This window comes from Callorhinchus milii, unplaced genomic scaffold (assembly GCF_018977255.1).
Source record: "Callorhinchus milii isolate IMCB2004 unplaced genomic scaffold, IMCB_Cmil_1.0 Scaffold29, whole genome shotgun sequence".
NCBI classification, from domain to species: Eukaryota; Metazoa; Chordata; class Chondrichthyes; order Chimaeriformes; family Callorhinchidae; genus Callorhinchus; species Callorhinchus milii.
Genome location: NW_024704770.1, coordinates 995,754 through 1,015,046, shown reverse-complemented (window position 1 = coordinate 1,015,046; position 19,293 = coordinate 995,754). Strand labels below are relative to the sequence as shown.

The 19,293-nt window shown below is 54.1% G+C and overlaps 2 protein-coding genes across 2 annotated transcripts in view; both read left to right on the top strand.

The window, feature by feature from the left end:
• Nucleotides 1-2,077: 2,077 nt before the first annotated feature.
• Nucleotides 2,078-7,823, top strand: pglyrp6 (peptidoglycan recognition protein 6; the record flags this gene model as incomplete). The annotated part of the gene is given in 4 exon segments (NM_001292394.1): nucleotides 2,078-2,935; nucleotides 3,252-3,462; nucleotides 5,793-6,087; nucleotides 7,679-7,823. Coding segments are annotated over 4 exon segments (1,403 nt in total), but the record flags the coding sequence as incomplete, so codon positions are not given.
• A 2,458-nt stretch (nucleotides 7,824-10,281) lies between these two features.
• Nucleotides 10,282-19,293, top strand: part of LOC103171890 (disabled homolog 2-interacting protein-like) — a 28,942-nt gene continuing 19,930 nt past the window's right edge. The window contains exons 1-3 of the mRNA XM_042344616.1: nucleotides 10,282-10,307; nucleotides 12,829-12,947; nucleotides 13,817-13,886. Of these exons, the coding sequence (XP_042200550.1) occupies nucleotides 12,909-12,947; nucleotides 13,817-13,886 (109 nt within the window). The 5' untranslated portion in view covers nucleotides 10,282-10,307; nucleotides 12,829-12,908. The remainder of the gene's footprint in view (nucleotides 10,308-12,828; nucleotides 12,948-13,816; nucleotides 13,887-19,293) is intronic.

The following is a 19,293-nucleotide window of genomic DNA, read 5'->3' as shown; positions in this document are numbered from 1 at the left end:
CCGCGTCCCCACAAACGGTCGCGGATTGGGTGACCGGTTCATTTATTTATTTATTTATTATTCGTTTATTCGTGTTTTTTTTTTGAAGGTATTATTATCCCCGGAAAAGCCATCCGCCAATCGACTAACAACCGGGTTCCTACTTACTGTCAGGTAAACGGAGGCGCGCGCGCGTCTGTGTGTCTGTGTGTGTGAGTGTGTGTGTGTGTGTCTGTGTGTGAGTGTCTGTGTGTGTCTGTGTGTGTGTTGTGAGTGTCTGTGTGTGTGTGTGAGTGTCTGTGTGTGTGTGTGTGTCTGTGTGTGGGAGAAGAAAACGTGCCCCAACCTTTCGCCCTGACCCGCCGGGGAATCGAACCCGGGTCTCCCGCTTGCGAGGCGAGCTCTCTTGACCGCTGAGCTCCAGAAATCCACGTAAAGTGTAGTGACTGCGTCTGTTAGCGCACGCCACCCCCTCCCCCTCCCCCCTTGGGTTTGGAACCTCTTAAGCGACGATGATGGGTTTTCCCCACATGTCAGACAGAAACAGACAGAGCTCCCCTGTCCGCGCTGCACAGGTGAACATCGAAGATCCCGTTCCCCCCCCACCCCCACCCCCCGAAGCCCCGCTCGCCCGCTCTTTAGCTCACGGGGTTGGCGGGGTTAAAAGGGGGTGCGGGGTCTGGAGGTGAGTTGTGTCCTGCGACCCTCACTTTGCTCAGGAAACCACGAAGGCCCCCAAATACAAGTCTAGGAGCTTGGGGTAGTGTGTGTGTGTGTGTGGCTCCATCCTCCTCCATACCCCCCCCCAGACCCTCCGCCTCACCATCGACCCTCATTCTTTCATCCACTTCGCCCCGAAGCTGTGGACCTCTCTCCCTTTCCCCCCCCCCCCCCCCCCACCCCCACCTCAACTCCTCTCTCTCCCCGTTTTCAGGTCGCGATCGAGGACCTTCTGCTTCGACCGTGTCCACGGTCGCCCCCCCCCCCGCTCCCCTCCCCCCCGGCTCTGCATCAGACTCCGCCACTGCTAAGGGCTCTGAGAGGCCGTGTGGCACAAAAAACAAAACCAATAATAAATCGGTCGTTTTCAATCTACGACTGTTTGTGGGACATTGCTGTGCGCAATCGGCTGCGCGCTTCGCCCACAAATATACAGTCAATTCACTTTGCAGTGTGTTCTGTGAAGCGCTTTGGGACGTCGAGAAGACGTGAAAAGCGCTATATCAAATGCAATGATTATTATTATTATTATTAGTAGTAGTAGTAGTATCCAAATGCAAGTTGTTGTTGTTGTTGTTGTTGCTGTGGCTCAGTCTCTAAGATGTTACAGTGAAACCCCCTCCCTCGCGTCGTGGGTTAGAGCTCTCGCCCCGCAAGCGAGAGCGCCCGGGTTCGATTCCTGGGTCAGGGCGAGAGCTTAGGCGAGTTTCCTTACCTCCACACACACACACACACACACGTGGGCACGCCCACACACACACACGCACACACACACACACGCACGCGCGCCCCTGTTTGCCCAGCAGTAGTCGGAACCCGGATGTTAATCGACTGGCGGAATCCTTTTCCCCGGGGGTGGGAGGGTGCGGTGGGTCGGGGGGTAATAATCCTCTCCAAAAGAATAACAAGAAAGGACTCGGTCGCTCAATCCAACGAGTGTTTGTGGGGACACTGCGGTGCGCAATTGGCTGCCGTGTTTTGCCCACAAAATACGCGGTCAATTTCAGTTCGCAGTAGGTTCTGCGAAGCGCTTTGAGACGTCTCGAAGACGTGATGAGGGTCCGTGTCAAATAACCCGGGGGGAAGGGGGGAGGGGGGGTGGTGGGTGGGTGTTGGTTGGCTGAAGGGGTGGTCGAAGAGGAAGGTCTTTCGATCGGCCCTCGAAGGATGCAAGCGTGTGGGCGAGGCGAAGGGGGTTTGGGACGGAGTTCCAAATGGTAGGGGGAAGAGGGGCTGGGGTCCTGTGGGCCGGGCGGGGGACGTGGAGGAGATCGGAGCCTGCTGCGTGGGGCGGGGGGCGGGGTGTGGGGGGGGGGGAATTATTAGGCAAGGATTATTATGATGATGATGATATTTCCTGCGTCCTCCCCTCTCCCAGCCCGGCCGGATCACCATGTGAGGAGTGTGATCTGGATCCTGGAGGAGCTGGAGGAGCGAGCACCGACGCTGACCCTCCTGGACACGGTGGGTCTGGTGCGGAGCCTGAGCCGGTCCGAGAGCCTTTTCCACCATCTCCTCCTGGGCCAGAGCTCGGCTCCTCCCGGGTCCCTGAGCCTCCTGTCCGACACCGACCGATCCTTCCTCTGGCGGGTCACCGAGCACCAGGTCACGCCGTCGGCCGAGCTGGGGGTCAGCCTGACCGACGACGGGACCACCGTCTCCCTCGGGCACGTTCTGGCCGGGATCGAGGCCGGGCTGAGGAGGAACAGGAGCTCGGCCTGGCCGACGGGCACGGCGGGGGGGGCGCCGGACGCCGTGGACTCCCTTCACGCCGTCACCTTGACCAAGGACTTGGGGTTGGCTCTGGTGGGCCACCATCGCAATGGGAGCCAAGCCTTGCTGGGGGGCGAGGGGTGCTGGGACCACGTGGAGAAACCCCGGCGCTTCACCCTCTCCCCGCCCTGGTCCTCAGCGACCGACGCTCTCATCAACGGGGGGATGGACGGCTTCATCCTCGGCAGCTACCTGTCCGGCCTCTCCCCTCCCCTGCCCCCGCTCAGCGCCGTGCTGAGAGGTTACTACACCGAGGGCCTAGGCCTCCGAGGCTTGAAGGCGAGCCGGAGGCGCCAGGCCTACGGGGAGCTGGTTACCGCCCGGGGTTTGGCCGCTCAGGTGTCCGACGCGGTGCTCCTGTACGGACAGCTCGGCGACCAGCCCGGCCTCCGCAACCTGTCCCGCCGGGCCGTCGAGGAGATCGCCCAGCGCGGAGTGCCCCGGTTCCTCTCCAGGTACCTCGGTGAGCGGCGGCCACTCGGGCGCGCGGGCTCGAGTCCCTTCGTAACAACGGTCGCAGCGAGAGGAGCGAGGGTGGGGGGGAGCCTCCGCCGCGACGAAATCGGCCGCCGCCTTTTGCCCGCAGACCGCACAGTCGCAGCGTGTCCCGCGGAGGGCTTTCGAGTCGTGTGTGCGCGTGGGGGGTGGGGAGGGGGAGAGGGTGGGGTGTGGGGAGGGGGAGAGAGGTTGGGGGGTGGGTGGGGGGGAGAGGGTGGGGGTTGGGTGAGTGTTAACATGAGGGGCGAATGGTTTTCACGGCCGATCGTGTTTGACTGCAGATTGTCCGGCCATCATTCCTCGCTGCATGTGGGGGGCAAAGCCGTACCGCGGCGCCGCCACCCTCCTGACGCTGCCCTTACGCTATGTGTACGTTCACCACACCTACCACCCCAGCCGGCCCTGCGCCACCTTCCCACAGTGCGCCGCCAACATGAGGGCCATGCAACGCTTTCACCAGGAGGAGCGGGAGTGGGACGACATCGCCTACAGGTGACGACAGCAACGTCAACCGCAACCGCAACCACCACCACCACCACAACAACAACAACAACATCCACAACGCCGTCCACAACCTTATCAACGACAACAACACCGTCCACCGCAACATCCGCAACAACATCCGCAACAACATCCGCAACATCCACATCAACATTATCAACAACAACATCAACAACAACATCATCATCAACACTATCAACAACAACAACATCATCATCAACACTATCAACAACAACAACAACATCATCATCAACACTATCAACAACAACAACATCCACAACAACATCAACAGCAACACTATCAACAACAACATCCACAACAACAACATCCACAATATCAAGAACAACACCAACAACAACATATTGTTTCTTGCGGCGGGGGGGGGGGGGGGGGAGGGAGGGGGGGAGGAATCAGCGGGTGTCTGACATCTGTGGAAACCCATCACCGTTGCTTAACAGTCTCCAAACCCAACTGGAGGGACGCAACCTGTTTACCTAATTCCGGAGAGTATTAGGCGCAGGTTGGGCGAGAGCCGAGGCTTGGGGGGGGGAGCCCAGAGTGTGCGTTGGCCATTGAGGGCCCTGTCTGGGCCGAGCTTTCCCGCTGCTTGTCCAGCTCGGACCACCCTACCCCGTTAGTCAGGGCTTTGGCTGCGGGGTTAACAGGAGCTGAGGGGGAGATTCTCTACCCCCAGTGACTGGTCAACCCTTCCAGGTCCTGCCGATGAGCCGAGGCCGGGCTGTGCTGCCATCGGCAGTGATGCCCTGGGACCCTGCGGCCCCTCCTGGCTCAGGAACCGGGACCGGAGGGAGCGAGGCGAAGGGACTGTTGGATGGAGTTCAAAAGGGTGGGGGCAGAGAGGCTGAAGGCCTGATTGCTGATGGCCGGGCCGGGTCGGGCCGGGCGGGGGACATGGATCAGGCAAGAGCGGAGGGAGGGAGGGAGGGAGCGGACTGGTCGGTGATGGAGTCAACCGCTCACAGAGTTAGAGGTTAGTTGGATAGCTCTTTCCAAAGAGTCAGCACAGGCGCGATGGGCCGAATGGCCTCCTTCTGTGCTGTAGGATACTATGATTCTCTTATTGTTGTAATTATTATCAATGTTATATATTGGGTGAGAGAGAGAGAGAGAGAGAGAGGGGGAGAGAGCGGGAAAGAAAGAGAGAGGAAGAGAGAGGGAGAGGGGGAGGGAGAGAGGAGAGAGGAAGAGAGAGGGAGAGGGAGAGGGAGAGGGAGAGAGGAACCTGGATAGTGTATTGGTTGAGACAGGACAAGTCTCTGTGGCTCAATGCTCCCGTCCGACCCTGACTCTTGTGCAATGATATTGTTGTTCACGGAAGCGAAGGACTTTAACTATTTGTGTGTGTGTGTGTGTTGTGTGGTGTATGTGTGCGTCTGTCTGTGTGTGTGTGTGTGTGTGTATGTGTGTGTTTGTGTGGATGTGTATGTATGTGTGTTTGTGTGTGTGTATGTGTGTGATGTGTGTGTATGTGTGTGTGTGGTGTGTGTGCGTATGTCTGTGTATATATGGTGTGTGTGTATATATGGTGTGTGTGTGCGTATGTGTGTGTATATATGGTGTGTGTGTGGTGTGTGTATATATGGTGTGTGTGTGTGTATGTGTGTGCGTATGTGTGTGTGCGTATGTGTGTGTGTGTATATATGGTGTGTGTGTGGTGTGTGTGTATGTGTATGTGTGTGTGATGTGTGTGTGTATGTGTGTGTGTATATGTGGTGTGTGTGTGGTGTGTGTGTGTATGTGTGTGTGTATATGTGGTGTGTGTGTGTGGTGTGTGTGTGCATGTGTGTGTGTATATGTGGTGTGTGTGTGGTGTGTGTGTGTATGTGTGTGTGTGTATATGTGGTGTGTGTGTGGTGTGTGTGTGTGTATGTGTGTGGTGTGTGTATATGTGGTGTGTGTGTGTATATGTGGTGTGTGTGTATGTGTGTGTGGTGTGTGTGTGTGTGTGTGTGTATATGTGGTGTGTGTGTGTGTATGTGTGTGTGTATATGTGGTGTGTGTGGTGTGTGTGTGTGGTGTGTGGTGTGTGTGTGTGTGTGTGTGTATATGTGGTGTGTGTGTATGTGTGTGTGTGTATGTGGTGTGTGTGGTGTGTGTGTGTATGTGTGTGTGTATATGTGGTGTGTGTGTGGTGTGTGTGTGTGGTGTGTGTGTGTATGTGGGTGTGTATATGTGGTGTGTGTGTGGTGTGTGTGTCTATGTGTGTGGTGTGTGTGTATGTGTGTGTGGTGTGTGTGTGCGGTGTGTGTGTGGTGCGTGTGTATGCGTGTGTGATGCGTGTGCGGCGTGTGCGCGAGCAGCTTTGTGGCGGGTTCGAACGGCTACCTGTACGAAGGCCGGGGGTGGTGGTGGCAAGGCAGCCACACCAAGGGGCAGAACGCCAAGGGCTACGGAGTGGCTTTCATCGGCAACTACACCGCAGCACTGCCTGACGACACCGCCATCCAGTTGGTGAGGGACACGTGGACCCGCTGCGCGGTGGCCGCGGGGAACCTGGTCAGCGACTACGCTATTCACGGACATCGACAACACCGCAACGTGCTGTGCCCCGGGGAACGGCTATTCCTCGAAATCAAGACCTGGGAAGCTTTCCGGGTAAACGATGCCTCAAAGGATAATTGGGGGGAAAGAAAAAAAAATCACAGTGATAACAATCGTAATGCGTCAACGCCGCTCCTCGCGTCGGAGGCAGCGCCCGATCGCGTCCTCGAGACGTCTCAGAGCGCTTCACGAGTGGATCGACCGCGTATTTTTGTGGGCGAAATGACAGTCGGAATAACGGTGTTTGGGGGACGCCCCTGTGCGCCACCGGCTGCCGCGCTTCGCCCACAACATCCACAGTCACTCCGCTTCACAGTATATTCTGTTGAGAAGTCTCGACGTGCGATAAGCCGCTGTATCAAATGCAAGAATTATTATTATTATTATTATTATTGTTGTTATTATTATTATTATTCCCTGCGGGACACACTTTGGACCGTCCCAAAGGAGGCTGGCGCTGCGCAGTGTAGTGACTGTGTACTTGTGAGCAGCCGATTTATGGTCGGTGGGTCGGACAGAAAGTCCGACTGTCAGAAAGTCGGAAAGTCAGTCAGAAAGTCAGTCAGAAAATCAGTCGCAAACTGGAACTGGAATAACCCCACGTTCAAAGCACCACTTCACGGGGCTTTCTCACTGTAAAGTGTAGTGACTGTGTACTTGTAAGCGAATCTAACTTTTGATGCGGGTTCGGGAGATTGGCAACTCAATAATAAGATGAATGAGCCCCGGCGTTTGGTACAGCGCCTTACGACATCGGTGAGAGGTCTCGGAGCGCTTCACGCGATACTCGGTCCAAGTGAACCGACCGTATAGCGTGTGGGCAAAACGCGGCGTCCCGCAAAAAGCCGTGGATTGAAGCGGCCAAATCATTATTGTTATTTTCTTTTGACGGGAGTATCCTTCGATCCAATCGACTGACAACCGGGTGCCTCCGTACTCCTGGGTAGGCGGAGGCGTGCGGAGCAGGGAAACCTGCCGCAGGTTTCGGGCCAAGTTGAGAGGGCAAAGAGAAGGGGGCGGTGGTCACGGCAGGAGGCTCGACAACTGGGAGGCGGGAATGGCGGAGGCGTCAGGGTTCAGACTCTTCTCATTGGAAGGACTAGGACCTTGATCCCTGTAGCGTACCGGTTACAGAGCCCTCCCCTCGCAAGCCAGAGGACCCGGGTTCGATTCCCGGCACGGTGAAACCTCAGGCAAGTTTCCTTATCTCCGCACACGCGCGCACGCACACACACACGCACACACACACACGCCTCTGTTGACCCAGCGGTAAGTAGGAGCCCGGTTGTTAGTCCATTGGTGGATCGCTTTCCCGGTGGGCGCGGTGCGGTGCGGTGCGTGGGTGGGGGGGGGGAGGAGAGGGAATAATCCTTCCCCCAAAAATAAAGTAATAATAATTTCGTCACTCAATCCACGACTGCTTGTGGGGACGCTGTCGTGTTTCGCCCACAGAATACACAGTCAATCGACTTTGCAGTCTATCCCGTGAAGCGCTTTGAGACGTCTCGAAGACGCGATGAGGCGCCGTATCAAATGCGAGGATTATTAATGTTAATATTATTGTTGTTGTTGTTGTTATCATTGCTATGGAGGATGGGAACGAACGGGTAACCTTCTGCACCTTTCCTGTGTGTTCCCCGGACAGGAGGTTGAGCGAGACACCGTCAACGCCGAGGCCTTGTGAGGAGCCTCTCACGCAGGTGAAGGGAGAACAGAGATAGACAGCGAAGGCTTCCAACACGGCTTCCAACACGGCGGCTTACGAGCTTCATTAAACTATACGCATTCTCTCCCGGGTGTGTTTTTTCCTCTCCTTCTGTCATTCTTTACTCGTTCGGGGAGGACAATTATTGCAGGGCTATAATAATAATAATAATAACAATAATAATAGTCCTTGCATTTCATACAGCGCCTCATCACGTCTTCGAGACGTCTCAAAGCGCTTCCCGGAATATATTGTAATGTGAACTGACTGTGTATTTGTGGGCGAAACGCGGCGGCCGATAGCGCACGTCGGTGTCTCCACCCACCCACCCCCCCCCCCTCCCACCGCCGACAAAATAGTAATAGTAATCATAATAATCCTCGCATTTGACTTAACGCCTTATCGCGCCGTTGAGCCGTCTCGAAGAGCTTCACAAGATATTGCGGCGACGCGGGCGAAACGCTGCAGCCAGTTTGCGCACAGCAGTGGCGTCCCTAACAAACAGCCGGTGGAGTGAGTGACCAATTTTATCCGGGGGGATTGTCAGCCAGGACGCAGGGAGAGAGAAGCTCTTTCTCTTCCACCGCCGGCGCCTCGGGATCCTTAACGTCCACCTTGAACAGGGAGGGCGCAGACGGGAGCTCGGACTGACCGAAGGGCGGCGCCTCGAACCAAATAGAAATTGGTCACTTGCTCCCTGACCGTTTCGGGGACGTCGCTGTGTGCAAATTGGCTGTGAAGTACACAGTCATTGCACTTCGCAGTCAGTCCCGAAATAGCCCCTGAAACTCCTCTATCTTCAGATAAGCAGAGGCTTGGCTTGGGCCCCGCGCAGTGTTCAGGTTATCTTTTTAGGCACTGATTGATTGCCTGTTGCGGTCTTTACTCCCCAATCGCTCGCAGTTCAAGACGCAAGTCAGGATTTAATATATAGCCTTATACATGTATAATAATCCGCATCGTGTGCTCGGCGACAACAGCAACAGCAACAGCAACAGCGGCAACAACTTGGGCTTGAGGACCTCCCAAGGCGCTGGACAGTCGGGGGTTTGCACCTGAGCTGGGGGTTGGATTCAAGGGGGGAGAACGTTTTCGGTTATCTGTCCAGCGTGTTGGGAACGTCCTGACGTGAAATGCGCTGCGTAAATGCAATTTGTTGCTGTTGTTGTCGATATGGAGATAATGATAATAATATTCCTCGCATTTGATATAGCGCTTTTCACGTCTTCTCGACGTCTCAAAGCGCTTCACAGAACACACTGTAAAGTGAATTGACTGTGTATTTGTGGGCGAACGCGGCAGCCAATTGCGCACAGCAATGTCCCACAAACAGTCGTAGATTGAAAATGACCAATTTATTATTGTTTGGGTTTTGGAGGATTATTATTAGGCTCTGTGTGGAGTAAGGAAACTTGCCCGAGGTTTCGCCCTCTGCCTGGAATTGAACTCAGGTCTCTCACTTGCAAAGCGAGTGCTCTAACCACTGAGCTACAGGACTGAGGTGGGGGTGTTTGTGTGGGGGTGGGGGGGGGGTTAGGAGGAAGGTGACTCTTTTTATTGATTGCCTTCAGTGATCTTTCTCTGCCTGAGAGACTGCCGTGGGTTTGGCGGTGGTGGTGATGGACGTGGTGTGTGGGGGGGGGAGGGGGGGGAACGGCAAACATAGCAACGTAAGGAACAAGGAGGCCATTCAGCCCCCCGAGCCTGTTCCGCCGTTCTAAGTAGATCATGGCCGATCTGTGCCTCAGCTCCGAGCGTCAGGTTTGAGAAGCGAGCCGGCGGGCGCTGACATGCTTCCGTGGTTTGGGGGACCACGGGCGCGAGCCGGTGACAGCCTATCACCGTCAGCCCTCGCATCTCCTCCCCTATTTCCTTTCCGATCGAGAGCACAACAAGAGCAAAACCACAGAGAGACAGACACCATCCTGTGAGAGAGAGAGGGAGGGAGGGCGGTCGGGCGGACGGACAGACAGACAGACAGACAGACAGACAGACAGACAGACAGACAGACGGGGATAGGTAAAACCAGACGCTCGTTTCTGGTCTGATGAAATAACGACCGGTGAGGGGGAGCGAGGAGGTGAATTGTTGGCTCGGGCGCAGCTTCTGAGCCATGGACGAGGATCAGGGTTTGGCTCCTGTGAGCCAGGAGGTGTCGAGGAACCAGCCAGCGGCCGGGCAGTCGCTGCTGAAGGCCTACAAGTGGTACACAAGCCGCCGTGGCCCCGGTGCGACGGGCGGAGAGGACGGGGAGGCTGAGCCGAGGAGTCGGTCCGAGGCTGGGCCAGGGGAGGCGGCGGAGGAGGGGGGAGAGCCCCCGAAGCGGGCGAGCGACCCGGGGGAGCTCCCGGGCGAGCCGCAGGCCGGGCCGAGCGAGCAGGCCCGGACGGCCTACCAGAGGGCCCAGTCGGAGCCCCAGCGGCAGGCCGGCCCCCACCCCCGGAGGAGCCTGAGGAAGGCCAAGAGCGACTCGGCCGAGAGGATCCGCAGCTTCATCAACTCCGTCTCCCTGCGGTTGTCGCGGAAACGCAGGGCCGCCCGGAGGCCGAGCGGCAGGAGTCGCGGGAAGGTAGGTACAGGCCCCGTCGTCATGCCAACCCCGGGGGGGGGGTGTGGCGGGGGCACCTCACCCATCATTGCCACCCCATCATCTCCTCCGTACCCCATCATACGCTCTCCATCACCACAACCCCAACCCCCACGACCGTCACTGACCAGGACACTGCCGCTCACTTAGACTCTGCCACAGGTTAATAATAATAATAATAATAATAATAATAATAATAATAATCCTTGCATTTGATATAGCGCTTTTCACGTCGGGAGGACGTCCCAAAGCGCTTCACAGAACACACTGTAAAGTGAATTGACTGTACATTTGTGGGCGAACGCGGCAGCCAATTGCGCACAGCAATGTCCCACAAACCGTCGTAGATTGAAAATGACCAATTTATTATTGTTTTGGGTTTTTTTGGAGGGATTATTATTAGGCTCTGTGTGGAGTAAGGAAACTTGCCCAAAGTTTGGCCCTGACTGGAATTGAACCCCAGGTGTCTCGCTTGCCAGACGAGTGCTCTAACCGCTGTCGGTTTTACAGGTTTTACTGTAAACTGAAGTGACTGTGCATCCAGATGGACGCGGCTGTCAATTTGTGCTCAGCAATGTCCCCCCCCAAAAAAAAACAGAAGTGAAAATGGGTGCGTAGGACACCAAGCCGCACCTCGAAAAGGAAGGGAGTTTCTCTCTCTCGCCCGGGGTTCCTGGCCAACAGTCACCCCAAGGCTGTTTGTGGGTCATCGCTGTGTACAATCACAGTCACTACACTTCACAGTGACGATCTGTGAGATGTCTTGATGACAACATAAGACGCTGTGTCAAATGCAGGGATTATTATGGAGACGATGGGGAGAGAGCAGGGGGAATGGGAGTTAGAGATGCTCCAGTGGGGGAGCGAGCCCCAGCACAGACACGATGGGGGGAGAGAGAGAGAGAGAGATAGAGAGAGAGAGAGCGCAGGGAATGGGGTTAGAGTAGAGTAGAGAGCTCCAGTGGGGGAAGCGAGCCCCAGCACAGACACGATGGGGGAGAGAGAGAGAGAGCGCAGGGAACGGGGTTAGAGTAGAGAGCTCCAGTGGGGGAGCGAGCCCCAGCACAGACACGATGGGGAGAGAGAGAGAGAGCAGGGGAATGGGGTTAGAGTAGAGTAGAGAGCTCCAGTGGGGGAGCGAGCCCCAGCACAGACACAATGGGGAGAGAGAGAGTGCAGGGAATGGGGTTAGAGTAGAGTAAAGAGCTCCAGTGGGGGAGCGAGCCCCAGCACAGACACGATGGGGAGAGAGAGAGAGAGAGCAGGGGAATGGGGTTAGAGTAGAGTAGACAGCTCCAGTGGGGGAGTGAGCCCCAGCACAGACACGATGGGGGGAGAGAGAGAGAGAGAGAGAGAGAGAGAGAGAGAGCGCAGGGAATGGGGTTAGGGTAGAGTAGAGAGCTCCAGTGGGGGAGCGAGCCCCATCACAGACACGATGGGGAGAGAGAGAGAGAGAGAGAGAGAGAGAGAGCGCAGGGAATGGGGTTAGAGTAGAGTAGAGAGCTCCAGTGGGGGAGCGAGCCCCCGGCGCAGAGTAGCGTTGGGTAGAGGCAGGAAGTGAATGACGAGTCACTCGGTTTCCTGTCTCGGTGGCGCTAGACATTGGGAGGATGGTGAATGGGTTACATTCACCACACGACCGCTCCGCCCCCCCCCCCCCCCCACCCCCCCCCGCGCGAGCGGGACCTGCCCCGCGCGGTCCCCGGAGAACCCGCTGAAGCCTTCCGTTCACGCGGAGGACAGCGCCGGATGTGGAAACAGTCCTCGCACTGCGCGACGAGGCTCCATCACCGCCGCGTCGAGACGCCTCAAAGCGCTTCGCAGGACGTGCCGTAAAGTGGGTCGGTCGGGTGTGTTTTTTCTTCGCGGCCGAACACACGGCAGCCGATTGCGCACAAGCGGTCGCGATAGGGCGCTGCGTCAAACGCAAGGATTATTATTATCGGCAATAATACCATCGTATTCACTCACAAACTATACAGTCCATTCACTTCACGCTATATTCTGTGAAGCGCTTCGAGACGTCTCGAAGACGTGATATCAAATGCATGGATTATTATGATCATCATCATTAGCATTATTATTGTATCATTATCATTATCATCATTATCATTATCATTATCATTATTATCATTATTATTATAATTATTGTCATTATTATCATTATTATCATAATTATTGTCATTATTATCATTATTATCATTATTATTATCATTATTATCATTATTATCATTGCTATCATTATTATCATTATTATCATTATTATCATTATTATTATCATTATTATCATTATTATCATTATTATCATTATTATTATTATCATTATTATTATTATTATCATTATTATCATTATTATTGTCATTATTATCATTATTATTATCATTATTATTATAATTATCGTTATTATAATTATCATTATGATGGTGATGATGATGATGATGATGATGATGATGATGATGATGCCATTATGATTGATGGTTGTGCTGTGGTGTGTCCTGTGCAGACATTGGGAGCCCAGTGTGTGTGAAGCCTACGCTGCCGTCCGGAGAGACTCCCGTGTGGGACGTGACCAACTGCTCCCTGATGGACGGCCAAGTGGTGCTCGTGTCCCGGGACCCTGAGGTACAGCTCTCGCTAACAGTGACCTACAGCAACAGCAACGCATGGCCTTGACCCCCGGCGCCCCTCGCGTCCGGAGGACGTCCCAAGGCGCTGGACAGTCAGGGATCTGCACCCGAGCCGGGGGTTGGGACCGGCAGGGAGGGGGGGGGAGGTGGGGGGCGGTGGAGGACGGGGAGGGTTGGGGGTAGTAGGGCGACCGAAGACGCGGTCGAAGAGGAGGGTCTCGAGATGGGTCTTGAAGGAGGCGAGCGAGGGAGGGAGGGAGGGGGCGAGGCGGGGGACGTGAAGCAGGCCGGAGCCCGCTGAGCGGAGGGGGCGGGCAGGTTGGTAGGGAGTTAGGAGGTCACCTAGGCAGTGAGGAGCAACACCATGGAGGGCTTTGAAGGTGAGGACCAGGAGCTGAAACTGTATCCTCTGTGTGGTGGGAAGCCGGTGGAGTCACCAACCCTGGGACTGAGTTCCAGGTGGAATCTAATCCGTGAATTTGGTGGGTTATATCCAGTATAACGCACCCCCCCTCCCCTGGGAGGGAAGGATAGGGGCTTAGGGGTCTCATCTGTAGGACAAGACTCCTGCAGGAGGGAGTCTATGGTTTGGGGGGTGATGGGGGGAGGTTGAAAGGGGTGTTTGGGGTTGAGTTTGTGTTGAAACACCACCCACCCACCCCCCCCCCCCTTCACCCCCACAACCCGCTGCCTCCGCTCGGCCGGCTCCGGCCACCTGCTTGGCCCTGGTCCCCCCTCCGCCCTCTCGGGCCCCCGCGCCCCGAAACTCCGGCACTCTCTCCCTCGATCGCAAGTTGCTGCGGTGGGTTTGTGGGGACCTTGTGACGCGGAAGCGCGTGAGCTTCACTGTGGGTCCGTTTACAGGCTGACGGGAGCCGCGCTCGCTCCAGCAGCTGTGCGTCGAACCCGAGCTTCACTCCGCTCCAGAGCTGCGGTAAGAACTTATTCTAATAACTACAGCTACGAACGGTGCGGTCACCGAAGCCGCGACCGTTCGCGGGGGGGGGGGGGACCCCGTTGTTTCGCCCACAAACTGCACAGCCAAGTCGCTTGGCGGCATCTTCTGCGAAAACTCTCTCAACGATGTGTTGAGGCGCGATATCAAATGCAACGATTGTTGTGGTTACTATAATTAATCGCTGGTGAGGAGCTGCTGTGCACACGTTGGCCCCTGCGTTGTCCTGCGAATGCATAGTCACTCCACTTTATCCCGTGAAGCACTTAGAGATGTCCTCCTGAAGTAAAAGGCGCCATGACAGAGGCTGGGATTATTATTATTATTATTATTATTATTATTATTTATTATTATTATTATTATTATTATTATCATTATTATTATCATTATTATTATTATTATTATTTGTTACAACACCTTCTCGTGCAGTGGAGACGCCTCAAAGCGCTTCGCAGGATTTATTGTAAAGCGTAGTGACTGTGTGCTGTGCGGGCGAATGTGCCACAAACAGCCGTGAAGTGAATATGAACGATTTTATCTGGGGGGGGGGGTGGGTGGGGGGGGGGGCGTTGTCGGCCAGGGCACCGAGAGAGAGAGAGAGAGAGAGAGAGAGAAGCTCGCATCCTGCAGTCGCGGGATGTTTAAGGTCCACCTGAACAGGGCACAAGACGGGGAGTGAGGTTCAACGCCTCATCCGAAGGACAGCGTCTTCTGACGATGCCCCCCCCCCCCCCCCCCCAGCACAGCGCAGGAGCATCAGCCTAGACTGTGTTGAACACCGCAGTAGCTCACGTTCGACCCCCCCCCACCCCCAAAATTTCTATCGAACCCGCCTTAGCGTCTTTGTAATGAACCCATCGCTGCCCGAACCCCGGGGTGTAGTCCCCAAGATGGCCCGTAGGCAGCACTATGCGTTGGGCGATTGCATAATCCGACTCAGAACGTGTACCCGAATACACGCGTGGGTCTGTCTGTCTGAGTGCGTGTGCGCGTGCGCGCGCGCGTGTGTATACGCACGAGCCCGTGCATGTGTGCGCGCGCGTATATATTTCGCGTGCCTCTGCGTGTACGTGCGTGTGCACTTGTGGGCACGCGCACCTCCCTGTATCTGCAGTGCGCGCACTTGCACATACCCCGTAAAAGCTGACGTGTTTGCAGCGAGTCGTAGAGTTATACTTTGCGCAGAGAGTCCTAGAAATTAACAGCACAGGAGAATACAATTCAACCCACCGTGTCTGTGCTGGGGCTCGCTCCCCCACTGGAGCTCTCTACTCTACTCTAACCCCATTCCTTGCTCTCTCTCTCCCCCCCATCGTGTCTGTGCTGGGGCTCGCGCCCCCACTGGAGCTCTCTACTCTACTCTAACCCCATTCCCTGCTCTCTTTCCCCCCCCATCATGTCTGTGCTGGGGTTCACTCCCCCACTGGAGCTCTCTACTCTACTCTAACCCCATTCCCTGCTCTCTCTCTCTCTCTCTCTCTCTCTCTCCCCATCGTGTCTGTGCTGGGGATTGCTCCCCCACTGGAGCTCTCTACTCTAACCCCATTCCTTGCTCTCTCTCTCCCCCCCATCGTGTCTGTGCTGGGGCTCGCTCCCCCACTGGAGCTCTCTACTCTACTCTAACCCCATTCCTTGCTCTCTCTCTCCCCCCCATCGTGTCTGTGCTGGGGCTCGCTCCCCCACTGGAGCTCTCTACTCTACTCTAACCCCATTCCCTGCGCTCTTTCCCCCCCCATCATGTCTGTGCTGGGGCTCGCTCCCCCACTGGAGCTCTCTACTCTACTCTAACCCCATTCCCTGCTTTCTCTCTCTCTCTCTCTCTCTCCCCATCGTGTCTGTGCTGGGGCTCGCTCCCCCACTGGAGCTCTCTACTCTACTCTAACCCCATTCCCCTGCGCTCTCTCTCTCCCCCCATCGTGTCTGTGCTGGGGCTCGCTCCCCCACTGGAGCTCTCTACTCTACTCTAACCCCATTCCCTGCTCTCTCTCTCTGTCTCTCCCCATCGTGTCTGTGCTGGTGAGCGTTGGGAGTATGTGGAGTATTGCTACTGTGCTTATTCTTACTAATTTTGTGGAGCATTGGAGCTGTGGTGGATTGTTACTGAGCGTGTGGGGTATTATTACTGGAGTACTGCCAGCAGCAGGCATCAGAAAGTATTCCTTTCACTCAGGAACAATGTGATTGAATTTGATTTAAGGTTTAATTGATTTAAGAAATCAATGATTTAGATTTAAATAAGACTAACTCCGAAGGGATGAGAAATGAATTAACTGTGGTAAACTGTTAGTGGGTAAAGCCACGGACATACAGTGGGGAGTATTCAAAGAATAATTTAGGACAATACAAACCCAGTACATACCCCTAAAACACGAAGCTCAGCTTTGTCGTCGTGTCGTTCAGTAAACCTGGTCGACAAATGAGGGAAGAATGAAACTAAAAGGAAAGGTTTTCTCACTAATCCAAGAAAAAGCCTAAATCCTGCGGACCGGGAGAGATATGAAAAAGCAGTAAAACCTATACAAAGAATAAGAGGTGGAAAAGGGAACATGAGAAAAAAAAAGATGCAACGTGGACCCATAAAGACAGGTGTAGGTGAGACTATAATGGACAACAGACTTGTTGAATAAATACTTTACTTCTGTTTTCACAGTAGAGGAAGAGGATAAAATACCAGCAGCACAAGGGAACCTAATAATAAGCCAAAGAGAAGTACTAAATGGATTTATTATAAAATAATGGGACGAAAGATAGACACATCTCCAGGACCTGGTAGATTCCACCCCAGGGTATTAAATGGGGAGGGGATTGCATTGCAGATGCATTTGGAGTAATTTTCCATATATATTCGGGCATTGTGCCCTGGGATTGGAAAATTGTAAATGTCGTTCCATTATTTAAGAAGGGAGTGAGGGAGAAACCAGGTAACACTGGAATGTCTCATCAGGGATGGAGTGACTGAGCACTTGGACACGTATGAGCTCATCAAAGAGGGTCAGCGTGGTATTGTGAAGGGTAGGTCACGTCTGACGAATCGAATTGAATTTTTTGAAGAGGTCACTAACGTGGTGGGTAAGAGAGCGTCCGTGGATGTCATCTACATGGACTTTCAGAAGGCATTTGATAAGGTTATTGGCAAAAATGAAAGTACATGGAATCAGAGTTCCCTCTGTGACGTGGTTTGGTAATTGGTTGGGAGGCAGGAAACAGAGAGTAGGGATAAAGGGGACATTCTCTGATTTATATATATATATATATAAATGACTTGGATGAAGGAATAGAGAGTTTTATAACCAAATTTGCAGAAGACCCAAAGTTAGGAGACACAGTAAGTTATGTCGATGGGAGCAGGAAGTTACAAAAGGATTTAGACAGATTAAGTGAGCGGGCAAAACTGTGGCCGGTGGAATTCAATGGGGGGAAGCGTGTTTCTCACCCAAACGGTGAGAAACTAAGAACTGTGGAGGACCAAAGGGATTTGGGTGTCCGCCTGCACACACATCGCTAAAAAACAAGCTCACAGGTACAAAAAAAAGGTAGGAAAAAGGCAAATGGGACTTGGCCTTTATCTCAAGCGGATGGAACATAAACAATGGAACGTAAAGGAGAGGAAGTGATGCTTCAGCTATACAGAGCCTCGGTTAGACCCCCATCTGGAGACTGCGATCGGTTTTGGGCATCGCACCTCAGGAAGGATATATTGGCTCCAGAGGGGGTCCGGCCGAGATTCACCAGAATGATATTAGGGCTCAAAGGGTTAAATTATGATGACGGGTCGTATAAACTTGGTCTGGATTCCCTTGAGTTGAGAAGGTTGAGCGGTGATATGATCGAGGCTTTTAAAGTACTAAAAGCTACAGCGGTAGCTACAGAGAAACTGTTCCCTCTGGTGGGGGGTGGGTCGGGGAATCCAAAACAAGGGGCATGATCTTAAAATCAGAGCCAGGCCATTTAGGGGTGAAACCAGGAGGCAGTGTTTGCACCCAAAGGGGGAGCGGAAATCTGGAACTCTCTCCCCAAAAGGCTGTGGATTCTGGCTGGAGCCATTCACACCTTCGTGACTGAGGTGGAGGGATGTTTGTTAGGTCGGGGTATAAAGGGATAGGGCGGGGAATTGGACTTGAGGTCCAGATCAGCCAGATGGTAGAATGGTGGAACAGGCTCGAGGGGCTGAATGGCCTCCTCCTGTTCTTACGTCTCTAATCGTAACAATATGCCACGCACAGTCTCGATGCTCCACACACTCAGGACGTTGTGGAGTCCTGTAGTGTAGTCGTTAGTGTTAGAGGACTCAGGTTCGATTCCTGGGCAGCGTGAAACATTAGGCTAAGTTTCCTTACCCTATAGGGCCTCTGTTTACTTAGCAGCAAGTAAAGGAACTCGGTAGTTAGTCGATTGGATGATTGTTTTCTGGGGATAAAAATCCCTTAAAAAAAAGTGTGGTCACACAACCCGCGACTGTTTGTGGGGACGGTGCCGCGCGCAATTGGCCGCCGCGTTTCAACCACAAAATATACAGTCAATTCACTTTGCAGTATATTCTGTGAAGCGCTTTGAGACGTCTCGAAGACGTGATAAGGCGCTGCGTCAATTGCAAGGGATTATTATTGTTATTAATATTATACCCCACACTCAGTAGGAATATTCTACACTCAGTAACGATACCCCACGGTAACGCTCAAGATGGTCTCTGGCTGGTAATCAGAGAGAGGAAGAGAGGGAATGCGCTGAGCCCTGAACGACTGAGGTTAAGGAGTGAGTGAGATCGGAAACTAAAGGCAAAATACTGCAGACGCTGGGAATCTAAAATACAAGCAGACGTGGCTGGGAACACTCATGTGGTCAGACAGCATCTATGGAGAGAGGAAAAATGAGTGAACGTCACGGATCGATGACCTGCGGAGTGTACCCGGCGGCTTCTGTTCTTTATCTCGGATCAGAAACCCACAGCTGCCGTCTTGCCAACTTCCCCATGAGTTCAGCGACAGATTTCTGGTCAATGACCACTTAACTTTGCAGAATTATTTTAATGCCGCCCTCCTGAGCTTCGCATGAGTTACCTTGACAGGCTCCTGGTGTGTGTGTGCACGGGTACATATGTGCGTGAGTGTGTGCGCGTGTGCGTGTGCGAGTGTGCGTGTGTGTGTGTGTGAGCGATGCGCTGCGCTGGTGTGTCGCATGCGCCTTACGCAGGATGTTTTTGAGTCTGTGCGGTCTCTCTCTCTCTTCTCTCTCTCTCTCTCTAATTCTGAACAGTTGATGGTGAGATTACAGGATTGAGAATTTGTGGGGAGGAAATGTCTGCTCCATTCACTACCAGACGGACGAAGCGGGGGTTTCAGACGCGTTTGAGTTGAGGTCTCAGCCTGGCTCAGTCAGCAGCGCTCTC